The sequence below is a fragment of the Cotesia glomerata genome, unplaced genomic scaffold (assembly GCF_020080835.1).
Source record: "Cotesia glomerata isolate CgM1 unplaced genomic scaffold, MPM_Cglom_v2.3 scaffold_20, whole genome shotgun sequence".
Classification (NCBI taxonomy): domain Eukaryota; kingdom Metazoa; phylum Arthropoda; class Insecta; order Hymenoptera; family Braconidae; genus Cotesia; species Cotesia glomerata.
In genome coordinates this window covers 225,127-245,187 of record NW_025402441.1, presented here as the reverse complement: position 1 = coordinate 245,187, position 20,061 = coordinate 225,127, and the positions used below count along the sequence as shown (strand labels likewise).

Below are 20,061 nucleotides of genomic sequence, written 5' to 3'. Positions count from 1 at the left end.
ACCGTTGCTGCCAGAGTCACCGACGCAATTTGTGTTCTGCTACGTAAGACCTTACGAATTTTAATGGCCTCTACTGTTATACCACAATCGTTTCCAGCTGCCTCTTGTAAAGCTGTTAGAATGTCATCTTTAGTTGTAGTATCATCAATATCGCGAATTTCCAGGTCTTCTTCAGGTCCTGTACTAATGACATTTGCGTCCTCCTTAAGTATTCCCGCGATAGTCTTCTGCAGGTCTTTACCTCTATCACTACTGCCTTTCGACAGCGTGATGAGAATGTTCCCCTGTCGCGGTCCTGCGTATCTTCTCGACTGTGTTGCGGACCTGATCTGGGCGAACGTCCGCCTTGATCCGTGTAAGTATTTCAGAATACTTATCTTTGTTCGCTGGACGGATAATAAGTGCCTCCGGTCTCGTTGCTGTTCTTCTTGGCTTCTGGTTCGGCTTCGGTGGAGGCACCAGAGGTTTTTCTGGGAGCAGTTTCTTGCGCTCCTTCTTCTTGTCCTTTCTGGACTGCACCTTTTCCCAGCCTGGCTTCTTGTTCTGTTCACAAGAGTTTTGTGGAAGATCCTTAACCACTTCCTGCTTCTTGATGGGATGACCAGGTCCAACGTCTTTCAGCTTCTTGGGAGTATGAAAAGCTCCGCCTTCGGGAGAACGAATTTTTCTTTTCAACTTCCTCAGGATGCGGCCGTCTTGGTCAAAGCGATTCAGTCTCTGCCGTTGTGATAGTTTCACTTTCTTCTTCAGCGACTGATTCTCCGTCACCTTCGGCTCCAGTGTCCATCGCTTCTTCAACAACCACTTGACTGTTTCTCTCCGATGTAGCACAAGGTGCGGTGTAATGATGAGCGCCATTCTTCGTCCAGTTTCTTGAATCTTCCAAGAGCATTGACTACACCGGTTGTCTTGGTCTTTATCTCCTTGTGGATATTGACCTTAGTTTGGACAAACTCTTGCAGCTCAATGGTCAGCTTCTCAAGGCGCTCCAACGCTTGCGTTCTCTTCATGTCAGCGCTTGCTTCAATCGCTGCTTGTTGAGCATGAAGCCCGTTTCTATTCATGTTTGTTTCCTGTAACGTACTCATACTTTTTTGATTTACCAGCGCATCGTACGGAGTGGAGCGGGTTGCCATAACTAGGAACGGGTACCCTCGGAGATAGTACTCCTACCCCAGTTCCCTGAGGCCTAGCCGACACTTAGCCAGTCCCGGAATACACGGACGGACTAGACTCGCTCGGAGCGGTGAAGATTCCGATCTCTAACACTCACTGCGTACTTCCTGATCAAGGCCCGAAGTGGCTGGCTCCTGATCCACTGCTGCAACTTTCACCTCGGCAGAGCAAGCTCACATCAGCCGTGGCCTGCATCGTCGGAAACTACGATACAGGTTCCGGACACTCCCAGTGAGTTACAGCAGGAACCAATCGTCTTGCTAGGTCAGTTAGTGTGACCAACCCATTAAAGGGGAGTTTTGTCCACGGGAGCTTATTTTGTTTGGTTATTTTGCTTGGCTCCTACCCGCTGTACCTCATCAACTAAGAGATTAAGTGTCATCCAAGGACAGCGAGCGTTCTCCCATCCGCTCGGGGAGACGCGCCCGGTAGCAGTATCTCTTCTGCCCCGAGCGTGTGTGTGTGTGTATGTGTGTGTGTGTGTGTGTGTGTGTGTGTGTGTGTGTGTGTGTGTGTGTGTGTGTGTGTGTGTGTGTGTGTGTGTGTGTGTGAAAGTATGTGAACCGCTTATAACTTTTGAACGGCTTGACCGATTTCATCGCGGTTGATGCCATTCGAAAGGGCTTGACCAAACTTAGATTTTGAAAACTATTTGGACCGATTCAAATCAATAGATTTTGAGAAATCTTCAAAAAACTGAAAAAAAATTTTTTTTCAATCGTAGTTTTTTTAGAATAACTTTTAAACGGCTCGATGGTTCAATTCCAAAAACTAATCAGCTTTTAACCTCAAAAAACCACGTCGATCGCCACCAGTCCGGTCAAAATCGGTTGATTCATTCGAGAGATATCGTGAACGAAAGAAAACCGAAAAAAGTGTTTTTTCGGAATAACTCCAAAATTCCTAGCGCGATCAATTCAAAATTTAAGATTCTTTGTGAGGCTTGAAAAACTGCGTCGAATGTTTCTAACCGCGTAAAAATCGGTTTATTCATTCAAAAGTTATTGCGGTTTAAAAATTCAAAAAATAGTGTCTTATCAAATCTCTATCAGACTTTTGAGCTCGAAGAGCTTTAAAGCATAGGAAAGCAATCTCTTTGAGCTCGGAGAGCTTAAAATAACCCACAAATTGTATTTTTGAGCTCGAAGAGCTCAAAAACGTCATTGGTGCAATTTTAAGCGCCTACGTATGGAATTAGCGGGAAGTTGCAGGGATGGCCTTCAGGGTCAACCGTTTTCCTAATTTTTTTTTCCTAACAGTCTTATGAACGTGGACTTAGCGCGATTTTTTTACAGTGAAACTGTTTTTGTTTGGATATGAGTTAACTTAGTCATTTAAAAAAATATATACTTTTAATTCTATTCTGTCACCAACTTCAACATGTAGATTTTCGTGTGACGGTGCTGCGCGCGCATCAAAAAAATTCACTCTCATCATTTTCTCATAACGCGCCTAAAAAAGTATAACTTAACAAAAAAAATACACACAGCATGATCATGCGACCAGCATGTCTGACCAAGATATGAGAAGGCTTGCTCATGCATGGTAATGCTCTTCCAGGTATGGCGAATATTCAGGCATGGTCATGTATGAGATTAACACGGGGTCTTGCATGATCACCTATCATAATTTGTTCCCGGGTAGAATAAATAACATAAATAGTAATGTAATCCTCGCGATTGGAGCAAATTTAACTTCTGTAACCAGTTAATTTTGATACATATATTTAGTTATTTTTCTTCTGAACCTATGATTTGTATTTGCAATGACATTTACCACAATCTTGGAGTAAAATTTACAAATCTTATTTCTACGAAATATTGTTTTAGATTTTTTCGTACTTCTCGAATTTACATAAAATAAAATTGTCAGTAGTTTCTAATTGTAAATACTATTGCAACATTTGCACAATGATCTATACGAACATAGATATATTTAAAGAAGTTCGAGCGAATCTAATGTAAAAAATAATTTCCAACTTTGAGCTTTGAAATTAAATATACATATAAATAAATACTTCATTTATCTAATTCCAAAATTTAAGAAAGATTCACTGTTTAGTTACTGAGATATTAAATTTTAAAAATCACATATTTTATCTCCTTATATACGGGCTCTTATGGTGGACAAACTTTTGTTGAGACTTTAATTTTTTTTTTTTAATATTAACCTCCCAACTTTAATGGATAATTGCCAAATCTGTTTATTTACTCCGGCAAGTAATGAATACGAAAGTCATTTTATTACTTTACTTTATTAAATAAGTAAAAATCATTAATTATTGAATTGTTTAAATTATTTTAAATTAAAATAAAAAATTTTGACGAATATTGGGAAGACTAAAATTAAAAAAAAATTTTAACATTATTTTGACTCATTAGTTACGCTCGAACTTCCTTAAATTATTGAGATTTGAGTTATCAAAGTTCTGTACTTATAAAATATTTTATTAAATATTCTTGTATACTTAAGTATTATTCAAGATCTGAAACTGCAGATAATACATGAATTATGCATTAACAATAAACACAAAAAAAAAATTGATTTTCCGTACAGAAATAGTACATAATATTTCTAATTATGATAAAAAATACAACTTGGAGTAAAACGATCATAAAATATACTTTTAATCTTACTTCTTTTGTAATTTCGCTTATTTTAGCAATTGGGTTCTCCAAATCTGGTAATTTTGGAACTTGATCATTAATGTCATCGAGAATTACAGTAATAATGATGTCGATTGAATTAGTATTCCCTAAAATGAAGAATCAAAAATTTTAGAAATTCTGATGATATATTATACACGGAAAAAAGTAAACTGTGAAATTCACACGAATTCCGGTTAATTTTCATAGTTTCAAACAGTAAAGCGGACATCGGGGTGGCAAAAATATAAATATTGCAGAACTTAATGTAAAAAGTGTAAAAGCCACAATTTATAATTTAATGTCGAAAATAAGTGATTAATGGCTATCACTATAGTAAATAACGACTCTCTCATCTCAAAAAATTACAGTTTCAAACAGTATAAATTGCTGTTTCAATACATAGTCCATACTATAAGGAGAAAGAGGAACTCAGATGAGGAGAAGGGGGTCTCACTCTTGGAGAATTTAACATTTGAAACAGTAAAAATTCTACTCTTAAAATATATATTTTACCAGTCCAAGCAAGTCAATAATTATAGTTTCATTTTTAGCGTTGCGTTTAAAATTTACCATTTTACTTTGTAACAGGGTAAATTACCCTTAATCGATAAGTCGCCAGAGATCGATAACTTTTCGACTAGCATTTGAGCGCATCGATCTTCGGGCCTAGAGAGAGAGCAGGAGGGGGTATTTTTGGGGTCGTTATATAGACGAGCCATGCGTGGTGTCCGGGGAAGTAGTAAAGTGTTGGAACGAGTAACATCAAGAAGTCCAAAGAAGGAAGCGAGTATCAACCATAGAGTTTCTTCAACCAAATTTACACCAGGTATTGGACTTTGGTAATGATGAGCCTTGGGGCCATATACCCGGCTCATCAAATACACTACTTCTCATTTTATTTATTCAAGTTTGGATAATTCAATTGTTTAATAATTTTGCTCAATAATAATTAATTATTTAATTGAATTGATTCGTTAATTGCTGGGAGCGTTCCTCCTGGGGGTTTATACCCGAGGAATGTTCTAAACCTCTTGGGTTTGCAAGTCGTGAATAATTAATTTTATTAATACAGTTGGTTAATAATTATTAACATCTTAAGATTGGTTTAAATAAATATATTTTATATTAATTAAATTCTGAACACCGAGAAGGTTCCAATCGACACGACATAGTATTCGGTACCCGAGGTCAAAACGTGCTACGCGGTAACGAACGCCGGCATCCATTTTGAGCGCGCAAATTCCTTGTGAATTTTATTACGCAATAAATCGTAAAATTAACAACTGGATTATTATTACTATTTACAACAATTGAATTATCTTTTATTAAGAATATTTATTATCTTAAATTAAATATTGATATCGTATTAATTTTAAAAACTATTTTATTATTTGGAAAATTAAGTATTGAGAATCGGCTACTGAGTTTCGACGCAATTGAGATCGAATTAACCGTGGATAATTTTTCGTGAATTTATTTTATATTGAGACAAATTGCTTTATTAATTATTTATAAATCGAAAAATTCCACGTGGTCATTTATATATTGAACTATGGAAGACTAAAATTATTATTGGAATTATTTATAAAAACTATTTATCAGTGTGGATTACGTCCGAGAAAATTTAGTTAGAATTTTACAAAAAATTATTCTTAAGAATTTATTCAAAATTTAAGAAATAAAATTACGAGTTGAAATTGGAGTAAAATTTTACGTCAATATTGTTCCTAAAATTTTATTTAATGCTGAGTATTAAACTCGTGGATAATTTGGAATAAATTCAATCGTCGGTTTTTAGTGTAGATTTTTTTGAGAATTAAACTATTAGTTGTGAAAATTGTTTATGATTTTAATCTCGAGCTAATGACTGAATAATTTTAGTAAGAATTGAACGTTGACTTTTTTGGAGTTTAATCTTGTAATCCAGAAAATAAAAGTAAAGTAGAGTCAGTGTGTGTGTGAGACGCGTGGGTTATGTGTGTGTGAATGCTACCAGCGTTCCTTCGCAAGCGAGCAGTCCGTTTGCGAGGTGTTTCGCTGGCATAGAGCGTGAGGGTCCAGTGGGCAGCGCGACTTAGTTAGAAACTGCGGTATAGACGCTCCATAAGAGGGTACCGTCAGGATTAAGAATTTTGATAGAGCGTGAGGGTCCGGTGGACAGCGTGACGTAAGGATAGCGTGGAGTGTGTGCGTGAGCTGCAGAGGCTTCTTGGCTTACGTTGCAGTCACTAGGCTGTTGCTTCTGTAGCCAGGCGTTGTTGATAAGCCCTCGTACACTGATGTCTTTGTACGAGGTGTCTTGTTGATAAGTCGGAGTCGCCGGTTTTAACCCGAAATCCTCCGTTAGATATAAGTTGTAGTAGCGACTTTCCGGGGGAAAGCGTGAAGTAAGTTTAGTTGTAAGTAAATTAGTTGTAAGTGAGCGGTGTACGTGCAAGGGCACGAGTTGTTATCATATTTTGTTGTTAAATAAATACCGGTCATTTTTGTTAAATAAAAATTTATTTCTTTCAGACCACCTTCCTCCACTCTCTCTCCCTGTAGATTATAAGCTCAGCTCTGGTTTCCGGTTCCAGGAACCGAGATACAAAATCCTGGTGGTGCCCTTGTTAATTTAAAATCATTTTTGCTAGGTATTGTTTTATTTCTATTAAATTAATTAAGGGGTTAATGAGCGGAAAACACCCGTTACAACTTTTTAAATATTCACGTTGCTCGTATTAGAAATTTAGCAAGTGTATTTTATACTTTTTACATATCATGCGATCATTTTTTAGGTACGAAATGTTGAGTATCAAAGTCAAAATTATTAATTATTATGATTTAACATTTTCGACATCCACATAGCGAATATTATTGTTTAAAATAGTATTTTTCTCTATGTGAAGAATAAATTGTAGCATTTAAATGATAAATATTACATAGTGATTATTAAAATCACGATTTTACTGATTGAAATGGTAATTTTCAGCAATTGATCATTACTTATTATAAATCGACTATTATTTACTACAGTTTACTTTTTTCCGTATACCTTCGACACACCATTATAAGTCAATTCAAGCTATGACTTCGATAGAATGTGAAAATTGTTATAATTTAACCGAGTAAAATAACGCTTCTACAAAAAAAGACAGGATTCTATATTGTAGATTTCGGAACTGAAAAAATTTGAGAATTTCGAAATAAAGTAAGCAAAACGAGTTCGATAATTTTGATTCTAACTCTGATACATATAAAAGTATTAGATCATCTAAACCGTGGATCCTAAGATTCCTAAGTAAAGACTTTTTTAGGTTATAGACATTATAATTAAATGAATTCAACTATTGTATGAAAAAAAAGAAAAGCAGAATAAAAGGTGTTTGCCATTAATAATGAGTGTGATCATTGCTTATATAAACTAGTTAAACTTACATGTAATTCCCTCAACAAGATAATTATCTCTCAGCTTTATATTCAAAGTATGAATCGGAGAACAAAAATCTCTATCAAGAACATAATTATCAGCTAAGTTTATTTGAAGTAAGCCATCGAATCTACCCAATTTAAAATATTGTAACGAATCTGAATGATTAGTATTTACAAGATATGATACATTATTGTAAGGATCTAAACAGATTTTTGAAATTTGATTTATATTAGTTATATTTATCATACAAATAATAATAATAATAATTTTATATGGTATATGAAGATATATCTCACAAGTTCGGTCATCGTCCTTAGCAATGAGTGTAACTATCTTCATTTTATTTGGAGACTTCTCTGGAATGTGAATTGTTGAGGAAAGTTCATTATACAACAGATAAGGTTCTTCGTCATTCATATCAATAACATATATATCAATCTATAAAACAAACGTGAAGGATATAATTAGTTATTATTCATAATTACTCAAAAAAAAAAATCAAAAAGTCAGTTGCAAAAAGTAAGGTGCGTGAGTCATTGTGAGAGACATATCACAAACAGTAATAAATTTTAATTTTTCGGTGCCGCGACTAGTCAACCGTCATTTTTCCACCGTGACAGTTCAACCGAAAAAGACTTTAACCGCAAGACAATTCATCCGATGACAGTTTAACTGCAGTTTTCCTTATGAATTGAACAAAAATCCATGATAAAGGGCACATTACAATAACAAACTTATGTGATGGTCTACTGTTGAATAAAGACACACAAAATCCATGATAAAAGGGCACAACACGGTAACACGATTTATAATTTATCCGCGGTTAAAATGTTACAGAACCAAATTTTTCTCGTGTACTTCAAAGTATAGTGTACAGTCCCAAATCTTCACGATTATTTTTATATTATCCATAAGTAATTTACTTATTATGTTGTTATGAACTAAGAACTGACACCTGTTCTTTTAAAGTATAATAACATTTTATCCGCAAACAAAATACCCATTCCTGAAAAGTTTTGCTAATGTTTTGGATTAAAAAGTTTTGAAAAATAATAGCAAGGGCAAGATTTCTATAACTATTTTTCCAATTTACGAAAATTTTGACTTTATATTTTTTATCTTCCCGCTAAGAAAATTGAAAATTTTCAAAAATCGGGAAGTTATTGGTTTTACCCCGTTTTTCGAAAATCGAGTTCTCATCAGACCTTGACGTTTTGAGGTCCTACGAAGCTCCCCTGAATGTTTTCGCGATGATGTCAGTATGTCAGTATGTGTGTGTGTGTGTGTGTTTTTTTTGTTTTAAGGGGGGGGGGGAATCCTTTTTACGGATTCTAGGCATAGTTGTTTGGCCTGGATATATGGCGACTCGACGCAGTGTCATACTAAAACTCAACGCTAGCGCCCCTACCCACTAAATCCCTCATGGAAACCGCCGTTAGGCATTACTTCGTGAGAGGAGGATCTAGCTACTGCTCTTTCTTCTGGTAGCTAAGGTGTTCTTTTACCTTTCTTCTAGTAGCTGTCATTTGCTCTTCTTCTTTCGATGGAACGCAAGTCTATGAGGACTTCTGTTGCAAATCTGCTGATGGCGTTCCAGGAGGCTCCTGATGACAACATTGCTTCTACTATTGTCTCTGGTTGGATTTTCTTCTTTAGGATCATCTCCAGCTCATCTCGCTGTGGGTAAAATCGTGGGCACTCAAATAAAACGTGCTCCGCGTCTTCATTGATTCCTGGGTAGGACGGGCACTCCTGTGAATCATCATGCTTGAAGCGGTGAAGATACGTCCGAAAACATCCATTTCAACAACTGCGTCAGATAGTAATTGACCTCGCCATGACTTCGGTTTAGCCAAACGTCGATCTTCGGTATGAGACAGTGTGTCCATCTCCCTGTTGTCGCGGCGTCCTACTATGATTGCTATCGTGCGATGCTGTTCTGCCGTTCTTTAGCTCTGAGTTCCTCGGCACTTAGTGCGGTTGTCCTCTTTCGTTGGTAAAGGTTCCGTCTTTCCTCAGCTAGGACTCTGAGCGGCAAAGTTCCGGAAATGACACACACTGCTTCCTCTGATTTTGTTCGAAAGGCGCTGGCTACTCTTAGCGCGCTCAGTCGGTAAACTGGACATGCTTTCCTCCATGATTCTTGGATCTCAAGTGCGTCGGCCCAAATGGATATACCATATGTGAGGACCGATGTAACTACTGATGATAGCAATGACCTCCTTGTCTGCTTCGGGCCACTGATGTTGGGCATCAATCGAACTAGGTTGGCTACTACTGCTGATGCTTTGGCGGTCACGTGTTCAACTTATTGTTTGAAGTTAAGTCGGGCATCGAGCATCACTCCCAGATATCGAATGAATGGTTGGGATGTGATTTCTTGGTCTCCGACGTTTAGATTGATCGTTTCAACCACTTTTCTGCTAGTGATAAGTACAGCCTCCGTCTTCTGTTTAGCCAGTTGTAGATTTACTGTGTCCATCCACTGGTTAATTCGCTCAAAGGTGATAGCAAACATATGTTTTATCTCATCAAGATGCTTGGCGACGATTACTACAGCTACGTCGTCCACGTACGCTACCAGGTTGACATTTCTTGATAGTTTCAGTCTCAGCAATTCGTTGTACATGACATTCCAGAGAAGTGGACCGAGAACAGAACCCTGCGGTACACCTCCAGTAACATCATACTCCTTTGGACCATTCTTCGTGTCATATCTCAGAACTCTATCTGTGAAGTAGCTAGCGACTATCCTTCGTAGGTATCCTGATACGTTCATCTCTTGAAGGGCTTGCATGATGCAATCCCAGTTGGCGGAGTTGAAGGCATTTTTTATGTCTAAAGTTGCCACCAGGCAATATTTCTTCGTTCCCCCCTTCCATCTGGAACCGGCGATTGTGTCTTTGGCTATACAGACAACCAGGTTGATCGCGTCCAGGGTTGATCGTCCTTTCCGAAATCCGTATTGATTGTCTGCCAAGAGTGGATCGACAACTGCTTCTATCCTTTGGTGGATTATACGTTCTAGTATCTTACCGGCTGTATCCAGCATGCAGAGTGGTGTGCGTGTGTGTGTGTGTGTGTGTGTGTGTGTGTGTGTGTGTGTGTGTGTGTGTGTATGTATGTGACTCTCTTATAACTTTTGAACGGCTTGACCGATTTTAACGCGGTTGACGTCATTCGAAAGGGTTTAACCAAACTTAGATTTTGAATAAACTTTGGACTGATTCGGACCAGTAGATTTTAAGAAATCTCAAAAAAACTATCAAAAAAATTTTTTCGAAATATGGTTTTTTTTGGAATTTCTTTTAAATGGCTTGACCGATCAATTCTAAAATCTAATTAGCTCTTAAGATAAAAAAAACCCGGTCAAAATCAGTTGATTCGTTCGTGGGGTATCATTGTCGAAAGAAAACCGAAAAAAGTGTTTTTTCGGAATTACTTCGAAATTCCTGACTCGATCGATTTAAACTTAAAGATTTTTTATGGGGCTTCAAAAACTACTTCAACTGCGTGAAAATCGGTTCATTAATTCGAAAATTATGTCCAACATTTGAAGCTGGTTCTCGAGAGTGTAAATTTCTATAATTAGTCGATTTTTGAGCTCTTCAAGCTATATTTTTCGCTTTTAGGCCCGGTCTAATCGTGGGATCTTCATAACGACTAATTTTTTTACGATTTATTGAAAAAAAAAATTTAACTTCCCGCTAAAAAAATCGAAGATTTTCGAAAAATCAGGAAGTTATTGATTTTACCCCATTTTGCAAAAATTGTGTGTGTGTGTGTGTGTGTGTGTGTGTGTGTGTGTGTGTGTGTGTGTGTGTGTGTGTGTGTGAACCTCTAATAACTTCTGAATGGCTTAACCAATTTGATCGCACTTGGTGGCATTCGAAAGGTCTCCGCCAAACTTAGATTTCCTGTAAGTTGGAACCGATTCGGACAAGTAGATTTCGAGAAATTGCAAAAAAAGTAAAAAAAAAATAAGAAAAACGGTTGACCCTAAAGGCCATTCCTGCAACTCCCCGCTACCTCCATACCTAAACGCTCAAAATTGCACTCACTACGTTTTTGAGCTCTTCGAGTTCAAAACTATAATTTTCGTTTCATTTTGAGCTCTCCAAGCTCAAAAATCTGGTACAAGTGTAATAAAATACTATTTCTTAAATTTTCAAACCGCAATAACTTTTGAATGAATAAACCGATTTTCACGCAGTTGGTGGCATTCGACGCAGTTTTTCAGGCTTCATAAAGAATCTTCAAGTTTTAATTGATCGAAGGAGGAATTACGATGTAATTCCGAAAAAAACATTTTTTTTTATTTTTTTACGACAACGATAACTCACGAACAAATCAACCGATTTGACCGGGCTAGCGGCAATCAACGTAGTTTTTTGATGTTAAGAGCTGATTAGTTTTTAGAATTGATCGGTATAGCCGTTTAAAAGTTAGTCCAAAAAAACCACATTGAAAAAAATTTTTTTTTGTAGTTTTTTTAAGATATCTCAAAATCTACTGGTTTTAATCGGTCCAAATTGAATTAAAAATCTAATTTTGGTCAAGCTTTTTCGAATGGCACCAACTGCGATAAAATCGGTCGAGCCGTTCAAAAGTTATGAGAGGTTTACATACGGCCACACACACACACACACACATACTGACACTCGAGGCAGAAGAGATACTGCTACCGGGCGCGTCTCCCCGAGCGGATGGGAGAACGCTCGCTGTCCTTGGATGACACTGAGTCTCTTAGTTGACAAGGGTAGGAGCTAAATAAAATACGCTCCCGTGGACAAAACTCCCCTTAATGGGTTGGTCACACTAACTGACCTAGCAAGAAGGAGATCGTTCTCTGTTGTAACCCACTGGGAGTGTCCGGAACCTGTGTCGTAGTTTCCAACGATGCAGGCCATGGCTGATGTGAGCTTGCTCTGCCGAGGTGTAAGTTACAGCAGTAGATCAGGAGCCAGCCACCTCGGGCCTTGATCCGGGAGTACGAAGTGAGTGCTAGAGATCGGAATCTTCACCCCTCCGAGCGCGTCTAGTCCGTCCGTGTATTCCGGGACTGGCTAAGTGTCGACTAGGCCTCAGGGAACTGGGGTAGGAGTACTATCTCCGAGGGTACACCCGTTCCTAGTTATAACAACCCGCTTCACTCCGTACGATGCGCTGGTAAATCAAAAAAGTATGAGTAATTTACAGGAAACAAACAAGAGTGGAAACGGGCTACATGCCCAACAAGCAGCGATTGACGCAAGCGCTGAAATGGAGCGTTCGCAAGCGCTCAAACGTCTTGAAAAGCTGATCAGTGAATTGAATGATTTTGTCCAACCAAAGGTCAACATTCACAAAGAGATAAAGGCCAAGACGACTGGTGTAGCTAACGCCTTTCAAAGGTTTGAGAAGCTGGACGAGGAGTGGCGCTCATCATTGCAGCGCATCTCCCATGCTACACCGGAGAAAGCCTGTCAGGCTGTCGTCGTGACTGACGAAGCAATGGACACCGGAGCCAAAGGTGACGGTGAATCAGTCGCGGAAGACAAAAGTAAAGCCAGCAGCAAGTCAGGTAAGAGAAAAGATCGACCTTCTCCTGACCCAGTAATCAGCCAAGTCGTGAAGAAAAAGGATTTGAAGAAAAGCCCTCCGCAAGGAGCGGCAGTACGAAGCGACGAACAGGAAAAAGCGTCGGATTGGAAAAAAGTTCAGTCCAAGAAAGAGATAAAGCGACAGAAGAAAGAGGTGCTCTCAAAACAGATGACAAAGGAGCCCCGATCTGAACCCAAGCGAAAGAAACCGCGGAAATGGATCAGACCGGATGCCCTTATCATCCGGCTGACAGAAAAAGCAAAGGACGCCGAGATCCTGCGCCGAATAAAACAGGACGTCCCTGATAATCAGGCCCGCAGTACGGTAGACAAGATCCATAAGACCAATGAAGGAGATATGCTGATAACTCTTTCGAGGAAGAACACCGACAAAGGCCAAACATGGAGAAAGACCATTGCAGACATACTAAAAGAAGACGCAAGAGTAACCTGCAAAGGACCACAGGAGGTAATTGAGATCCGAGACGTCGATGATGACACAACGAAGGACGACATCCAGGGTGCCCTACAAAAGAAAGCTGGAGATGGCTGTGAGATACCACTAGAGGCAATCAAGATCCGTAAGGCCTATAGAGGTACTCAAATTGCCACAGTAATTCTTACAGCAGCAACAGCACAGAAACTACTAGATGGAAGTAGCAAAATCCGGATTGGTTGGGTTAATTGCCGAATAAGGGCAATGAAGAGACCTATTCAATGCTTTAAATGCTGGCATTTCGGACATCATGGATCCCAGTGCAGAAGCAAGGTGTACCGGTCGAAGCTTTGCATCAGGTGCAGACAAGAAGGGCACAAGATTGCTGATTGTAAAAATCCAGCCAAATGTGCATTATGTGCTGAGATTGAAAGTGCAGAGAATGTTGCCCACCATGCCGGTACTTATAAGTGCCCGTTATTTCAGGAGGCACTCCAGAAGTTGACGAACAAACAAACATGAGGATACTGCAGCTCAATCTCAACCATTGTGAGGCAGCACATGACCTGCTCATGCAATCCGTGTGAGAACTAGAGCTTGACTTGGTACTGATAGCAGAGCCATATAAACACCTGAGTACCCAACCCTGGGAATCTGACAGCACATCCAAAGCTGTCATGTGGCAAGCTCCCTTTCCAAACTGCAGTCGACAACAGCAATGCCGGCTTTGTAGCAGTATCAGTAGAGGGCATCCGCTTCTATAGCTGTTACGCACCACCTAGCTTCTCTACTGTCGAATTCACCGCATTTCTAGATCGACTTACCGAAGACGCGAAGCATTACCACCCAGTGGCAATAGCCGGGGATTTCAACGCCTGGGCAGTAGACTGGGGCAGCAAGCATACAAACGCGCGAGGAAAGGAACTACTAGAAGCCTTTTCTACATTAGATGTAGTACTGCTCAACAGTGGTGATACACCAACCTACACCAAAGGAGACGCAAGTTCTATTGTAGATCTCACTTTCGTCAGTAGCAGCCTCACCAGAGGTAATATCAACTGGAAGAAGATGGATATCTACACAACCAGCGACCACAACGCGATTCTCTGGGAAATATCAAACGTCCAGAGCCCGAGAAGACCTAAAAAGCAACTTAACACCATTGTTTGGAAGGTAAAAACTCTTGACCCAAGTGCATTGTTAGTAGCTCTCAATAGTGACCAGATTATCGCGGGCTGCGCAGAAGAGAAGACTAAGGACCTGATGAAATGAGTGACCCAGGCTTGTGACGCCAGTATGTCTCGTAGACGTGGCATGAATACAAGACCTTCCGTTCACTGGTGGAACGACCACATCAGCGCCCTTCGTAAAGAGTGTCAACAGAAGAGAAGAATATCTCAGCGTGGCTACCGACGACCTAACTCTGTAGAGCTGGTCGCAGAGTACAAAAAAGCCCGTCGATCCCTGAACAAAGCCATCAAAGATAGCAAAAGAAAATGCTGGAAGGAGCTCATCAACGAGCTGGACAGAGATCTCTGGGGTAGGCCGTATAAGGTGGTCATGACCTATCTTAAAAACCAGCTAATGCCATCACCCACGAGTCCTCAACTCCTACAGAAGATCGTAAACGCGTTGTTCCCCGAACAAAGCGCGCTTAACTACCTACTAGCGCAGAATGAAATGGATGACATTCCATCTGTCACAGTGGAAGAACTGATGGAGGCTTGTAATCGTGTAGGGAATGATAAAGCACCGGGATTGGACGGGGTCCCCAATATTGCTTTAAAAACAACTATAAAAGCAGTGCCATCATTGTTCCAGGACGTCTACGATACATGCCTCAAGAAAGGGATTTTCCCTCGGAAGTGGAAGCAGCAACGACTAGTACTACTTCCAAAAGGGAAAAAGCTACCAGAAGAACCGTCATCTTATCGACCAATTTGTATGTTAGACACGGCAGGTAAGATATTTGAGCGTATAATCCACCAAAGAATAGAAACAGTTGTCGATCCACTCCTGGCAGACAACCAGTATGGTTTTCGGAAAGGACGATCAACCCTGGAAGCAATCAAACTGGTTGTTGCAACGGCCAAGGAGGCAATCGAAAGGATCAGATGGAAGGGTGGAGCGAAGAAGTACTGCCTGGTTGCCACTTTTGACATCAAAAATGCCTTCAACTCCGCCAACTGGGACTGCATTATACAAGCCCTGTAAGAGAAAAACGTACAAGGATACGTACGTAGGATAGTGGCTAGCTACTTCACGGGCAGAATCCTGAGATACGACACGAAGAATGGTCCAAAAGAGTATGATATTACCGGAGGTGTACCCTAGGGTTTCGTTCTGGGTCCACTTCTGTGGAATGTCATGTATGATGGCCTGCTGAGACTGACTCTTCCAAGAAGTGTCAAGCTTGTTGCATATGCAGATGATGTAGCTGTCGTAATCGTTGCTAAACACCTAGATGAGATAAACCCCATGTTCGGTATCACCTTAGAGAAAGTCAACCGGTGGATGGACTCAATGAATCTACAACTGGCTAAACAGAAGACCGAAGCAGTGCTTATTACCAGCCGAAAAGAAGTTGAAAAAATTAAGCTAAAAGTCGGTGACCGAGAAATCACTTCACAACCTCATATACGATATCTGGGAGTGATGTTTGATGCCCGACTCAACTTCAAGCAGCAAGTGGAACACGTCTGTACGAAAGCGTCAGTAGTGAGAGCTAGCTTAGCACGACTGATGCCAAACGTCGGAGGCCCAAAGCAGAGCAGAAGACTACTGCTATCATCTGTAGTCACATCAATGCTCACTTACGGAATATCTATCTGGGTGGACGCACTAGAGAAGCAAGAATCATGGAGAAAGGCTGGACCAGTCTACCGTCTGAGTGCCTTAAGAGTAGCAAGCGCCTTTTGCACAATATCTATGGAAGCAGTGTGTGTCATTTCCGGAACTTTGCCTCTCAGTCTTAGCTGAGGAAGTTTGAAAATTAAAAAAATCGTGTTTTATCGAATTTTGATAAGACTTTTGAGCTCGAAGAGCTCAAAAACGTCATAAGTGCAGTTTTAAGTCCCTAGGTATGGGATTAGCGGGAAGTTGCAGAGATGGCCTTCAGGGTCAACCGTTTTTCTAATTTTTTTACTTATCATTATTAATTCTTATTTTTTTACTACACATCATTATTGTTATTATAATTATTACTGGATTTTTTAAATTATTACAAATGTGAATATGTAAAAACTACATATTTTTTCTGTAAATTTCACAAGATATTTTCTGTTCCGTGCAGAAAAAATTATCATCATTACAGGAAAAATTATGTTATCATTGCATACTCAACACGTAAAATTTACATATTTAAATCTACGTTGGTAGAAGGATTTCTTAGCATTTAAGAAGATTTCTTTATATTTAGAAATTAGAAATTTAGAAATCTTTTTAAATACTGAGAAATCCTTCTATCTGTATACAGAATTTCCCATGTAAAAATAAAATATTGAGTTCTGTAAATTTTATATAAATCGATTTACAGATATAGTTCTGCAAATTTTACAAACTTTTCTGTAAAATGTACGGAGTAGTTTCTTCTGTGTGACTTTCTACTTTTGAAAATTATTCATTTTCAAAGCGGTAGGTTGAAAAAACACCTGCATAAAGGAACCCAGGGGCAAAATTTTCTACTCACGGAAAAAATTTTTTTAGTATGTTTGATACTCGATTTATATTACACTTTTATAGTTTTCTCCTAATGAAATGAAAAAAATAATAGTTCTATTTTATTGGTGTTTCGTCGCGGGTATTTCCGTTTGGGATAATTTTCTCTCAGGGTGAATTTTTGTAAATTCTTGTTAAAAATGAAGGTAATTTTTGCGTCTTTTTTAGTTTCTCGCTCGTACTATAGTGAGTCTCTATATGTTGAGTAGTTGTTAGGCAGCGATTTGCTTATAGCGCGAGTAACGAAGGGTTAACTATTAATTTATAATGACCATAGCACTCTCACTTTTTTTATTAAAGAAACATTTTATTCAAAAACATATAGTATACCTTAGTGGTATTAACATTATCTCCATCACTGGCTGTAACATTGTAATGAAGATATTCATAGTTTTCGGCGTCTATTGCTTTGTCTTTACCAACTCTTATTACTCCAGTCTTATTATTGATTCGAATTAAATCATGTTCGGTGTTATTAACTGGTCTAACGTTTTCGATAACAAAAAATTATATTACATATGAATTGAAACGGAAAATATTATATTATTTTTGCAATTAATTATAAAGTTTATGAGTTCACTAACTCGATAGAGTAAAATATCCCATTGAAGGAAGGCCCATCTGCATCAACAGCAGTTATAGTACCAATAACGGTATCATATATTTGATTTTCACTCACACTCATTGGTTCAATATTATTGAAAATTGGTGTATTATCATTAATGTCAATGATATAAATGGTGAGTGCAGCTAAATAATAAAAATCATGTCAAATTGAAGTAAAATGATATAATAAATCGAGAAGAATTGTTTCATGCCAATTTAGTTAATAGTAAGACTCGTTACTCTCCCAATTTTGTGAAATTTTATTAAAAATTTTTTTTTTTTTGCTAAAAACCAAAGTCCTGGCCGAGAGAATATTTCAAAAATTTGTATACAGAAAGAAAAGTACGTCTATAGTTTCTGAAACTAGAGATTAGTGAACATAACTACCAAGAAATAATAACGTAAACGATATTTTGATTATATTTTTGTCATAATGGTGTTAACTATAAGAAATTAGTTTTGATAACTAAAAATCGGAGTATTTTTTCAGTTGCTGAAAAATTTTCACTGAATAGTCCCCCCTTTTGTTGTTTAATGACAAATTTACCTGTAAAATATAATCCGTAATAGACACTTCCTTGTAGAAATATTTCTCTGGTAAAACTGAGAATTATTATTTATAAGCACGGATAACAATTCTTGAATGTTCACTTTTTCTTGGAAAATTCAAGAAACTGTCACTAAATGGGAAAAACTTTTAATTTGCCATAAAAGGCCATAGTAGTTTCAAGATTTCGGACTCTTTCAGAAAAGTTATTCAGAGTTAACAAAATTTCACGTAAAACAATTTTGCAGCTGCAAAAAAACCCGTAAAAAAAATTTTCTTGTTTGATATGAATGTATATAAACTTAATTTTATTGTTTTCAAGAATTTTTTTTCATTTTCATAGAAAATGAATACACTAAACATTATGCCGTCTAACTCAAAAATTTGTCTAGGTTAATGATAAAATAAAAAATAGTGAAAGATAAGTTCTGTACAAGATATATCATTTTCAAGGAACTTAGCACCTAAAACTTAAGATTCATCAGCAAGAAAAAGACACCAATAGGCTGTGACTATTGGTTTCTTTCTCACGCACTAGAGCTGCCTCTCTTTACAGACTATCGCTCACTTACTTCCACTCACGTAAAATATCGAAAGTCGCTAACTTCAAACATATTTTATAAAAAAATTAATACCGCTCGTTTATGTTATTTCCGATAAAAAATACTTGTTGTAACTTCAATGAAATATTCTCACACAGTAAAAAATTGTTCGTCAAATTTAACACAAAAATTTGTGTTGATGACTTATTTTACACAGTCTGTGTTGAATCAACACTCTATTGTGTTGAATCAACATACTAAAATGTTAAATTCTACGCACTAAAATGTTAAATTATACACAAACATTTTTACACTTTACACAATAACGAAAAGTTTTTTTCTCATCTCCGGGCGGAAAGCGTCAATTTTCCTCCCGCTGCGCTAAACGAAAATGCCGCTTTCCGCCTCCGTCGAGGAGAAAAATAGTATACACACCACGGGCAGTAAATAAGAAAGCCTCAGATCACATGTTTATTGACCTCGGCTTCGCCTCGGACAACAATTACATGTGATCTGAGACATTTCTTATTTTACTGCCCTAGATGTGTAATATACTATTTCTTACTACGCCGGTCGAAAGTACGGGGTTCCCGCTGCGATTTCACGGCAGAAAGCCCCGCTTTGATGCCGTGGTTGAGTCGCGCATGCGCTCTATGACAGGGAGTCGAAATAATGAATTCATGCACTGACAACGAGACACGAAGCGGCAGAAAGTCTGAAAGTCGGTAGTCGCGCTCTCTCTATAACTTATGTTTATAAGCCTAACCTTACTTGTGATTGTTATGAATGTATCTGTTTTGTTATGTGTCAATCATTTTAGGTTAAAACTAAGTTAATTATAGATAATAAATATTTATTTTAATGAAATGAGACTTGTTTAATATTTAAATTACATAAAGAAACGAAAAATATTTTTTATTCTGATAGATATTCTCAAATAAATAAATTAATTATTGAACAAATAATTATTTGAAAAAATACACTGAAAGAAGGGTTTATTTGTATTAAAAAATATTTGTTAATAGTTAACAAATCATTTATTAGAGACGACCTTTTAGTATTAAACAAATATTTCTTACAAGGGGAGGATACAACCTTGGGGAAACGGATTTGGATAATCTTTGACGCAGTGATAGTACACCATGTGGGTATACTACCTCTGAAATACTAAAATGCAATACTCAAAAATGGCTGAGAAAAACGCACTTAAAGTTTACTCAGCACTATAATATATTAATAGGTAAATAATTGATACATTAAATTATTCTTTAATAAAATATTTTTTTATTTTCAACTTTATTTCTACAAATTATCTACGGTGTATATCATGAGGTATCATAAAGTATAAAGTATAGAGTATAGCCCACATCGTGCTGCTGAAATATTATGCATAAA

At 37.9% G+C, this 20,061-nt stretch overlaps 1 protein-coding gene across 1 annotated transcript in view; it reads right to left on the bottom strand.

The window, feature by feature from the left end:
* Positions 1-3,591: 3,591 nt before the first annotated feature.
* The window catches only part of LOC123274056 (protocadherin Fat 4-like), a 135,339-nt gene continuing 118,869 nt past the window's right edge, over positions 3,592-20,061 (bottom strand). The window contains exons 16-20 of the mRNA XM_044741555.1: positions 17,556-17,721; positions 17,302-17,455; positions 7,533-7,674; positions 7,242-7,436; positions 3,592-3,931 (exon numbers count right to left, since the gene is read on the bottom strand). Of these exons, the coding sequence (XP_044597490.1) occupies positions 3,693-3,931; positions 7,242-7,436; positions 7,533-7,674; positions 17,302-17,455; positions 17,556-17,721 (896 nt within the window). The 3' untranslated portion in view covers positions 3,592-3,692. The remainder of the gene's footprint in view (positions 3,932-7,241; positions 7,437-7,532; positions 7,675-17,301; positions 17,456-17,555; positions 17,722-20,061) is intronic.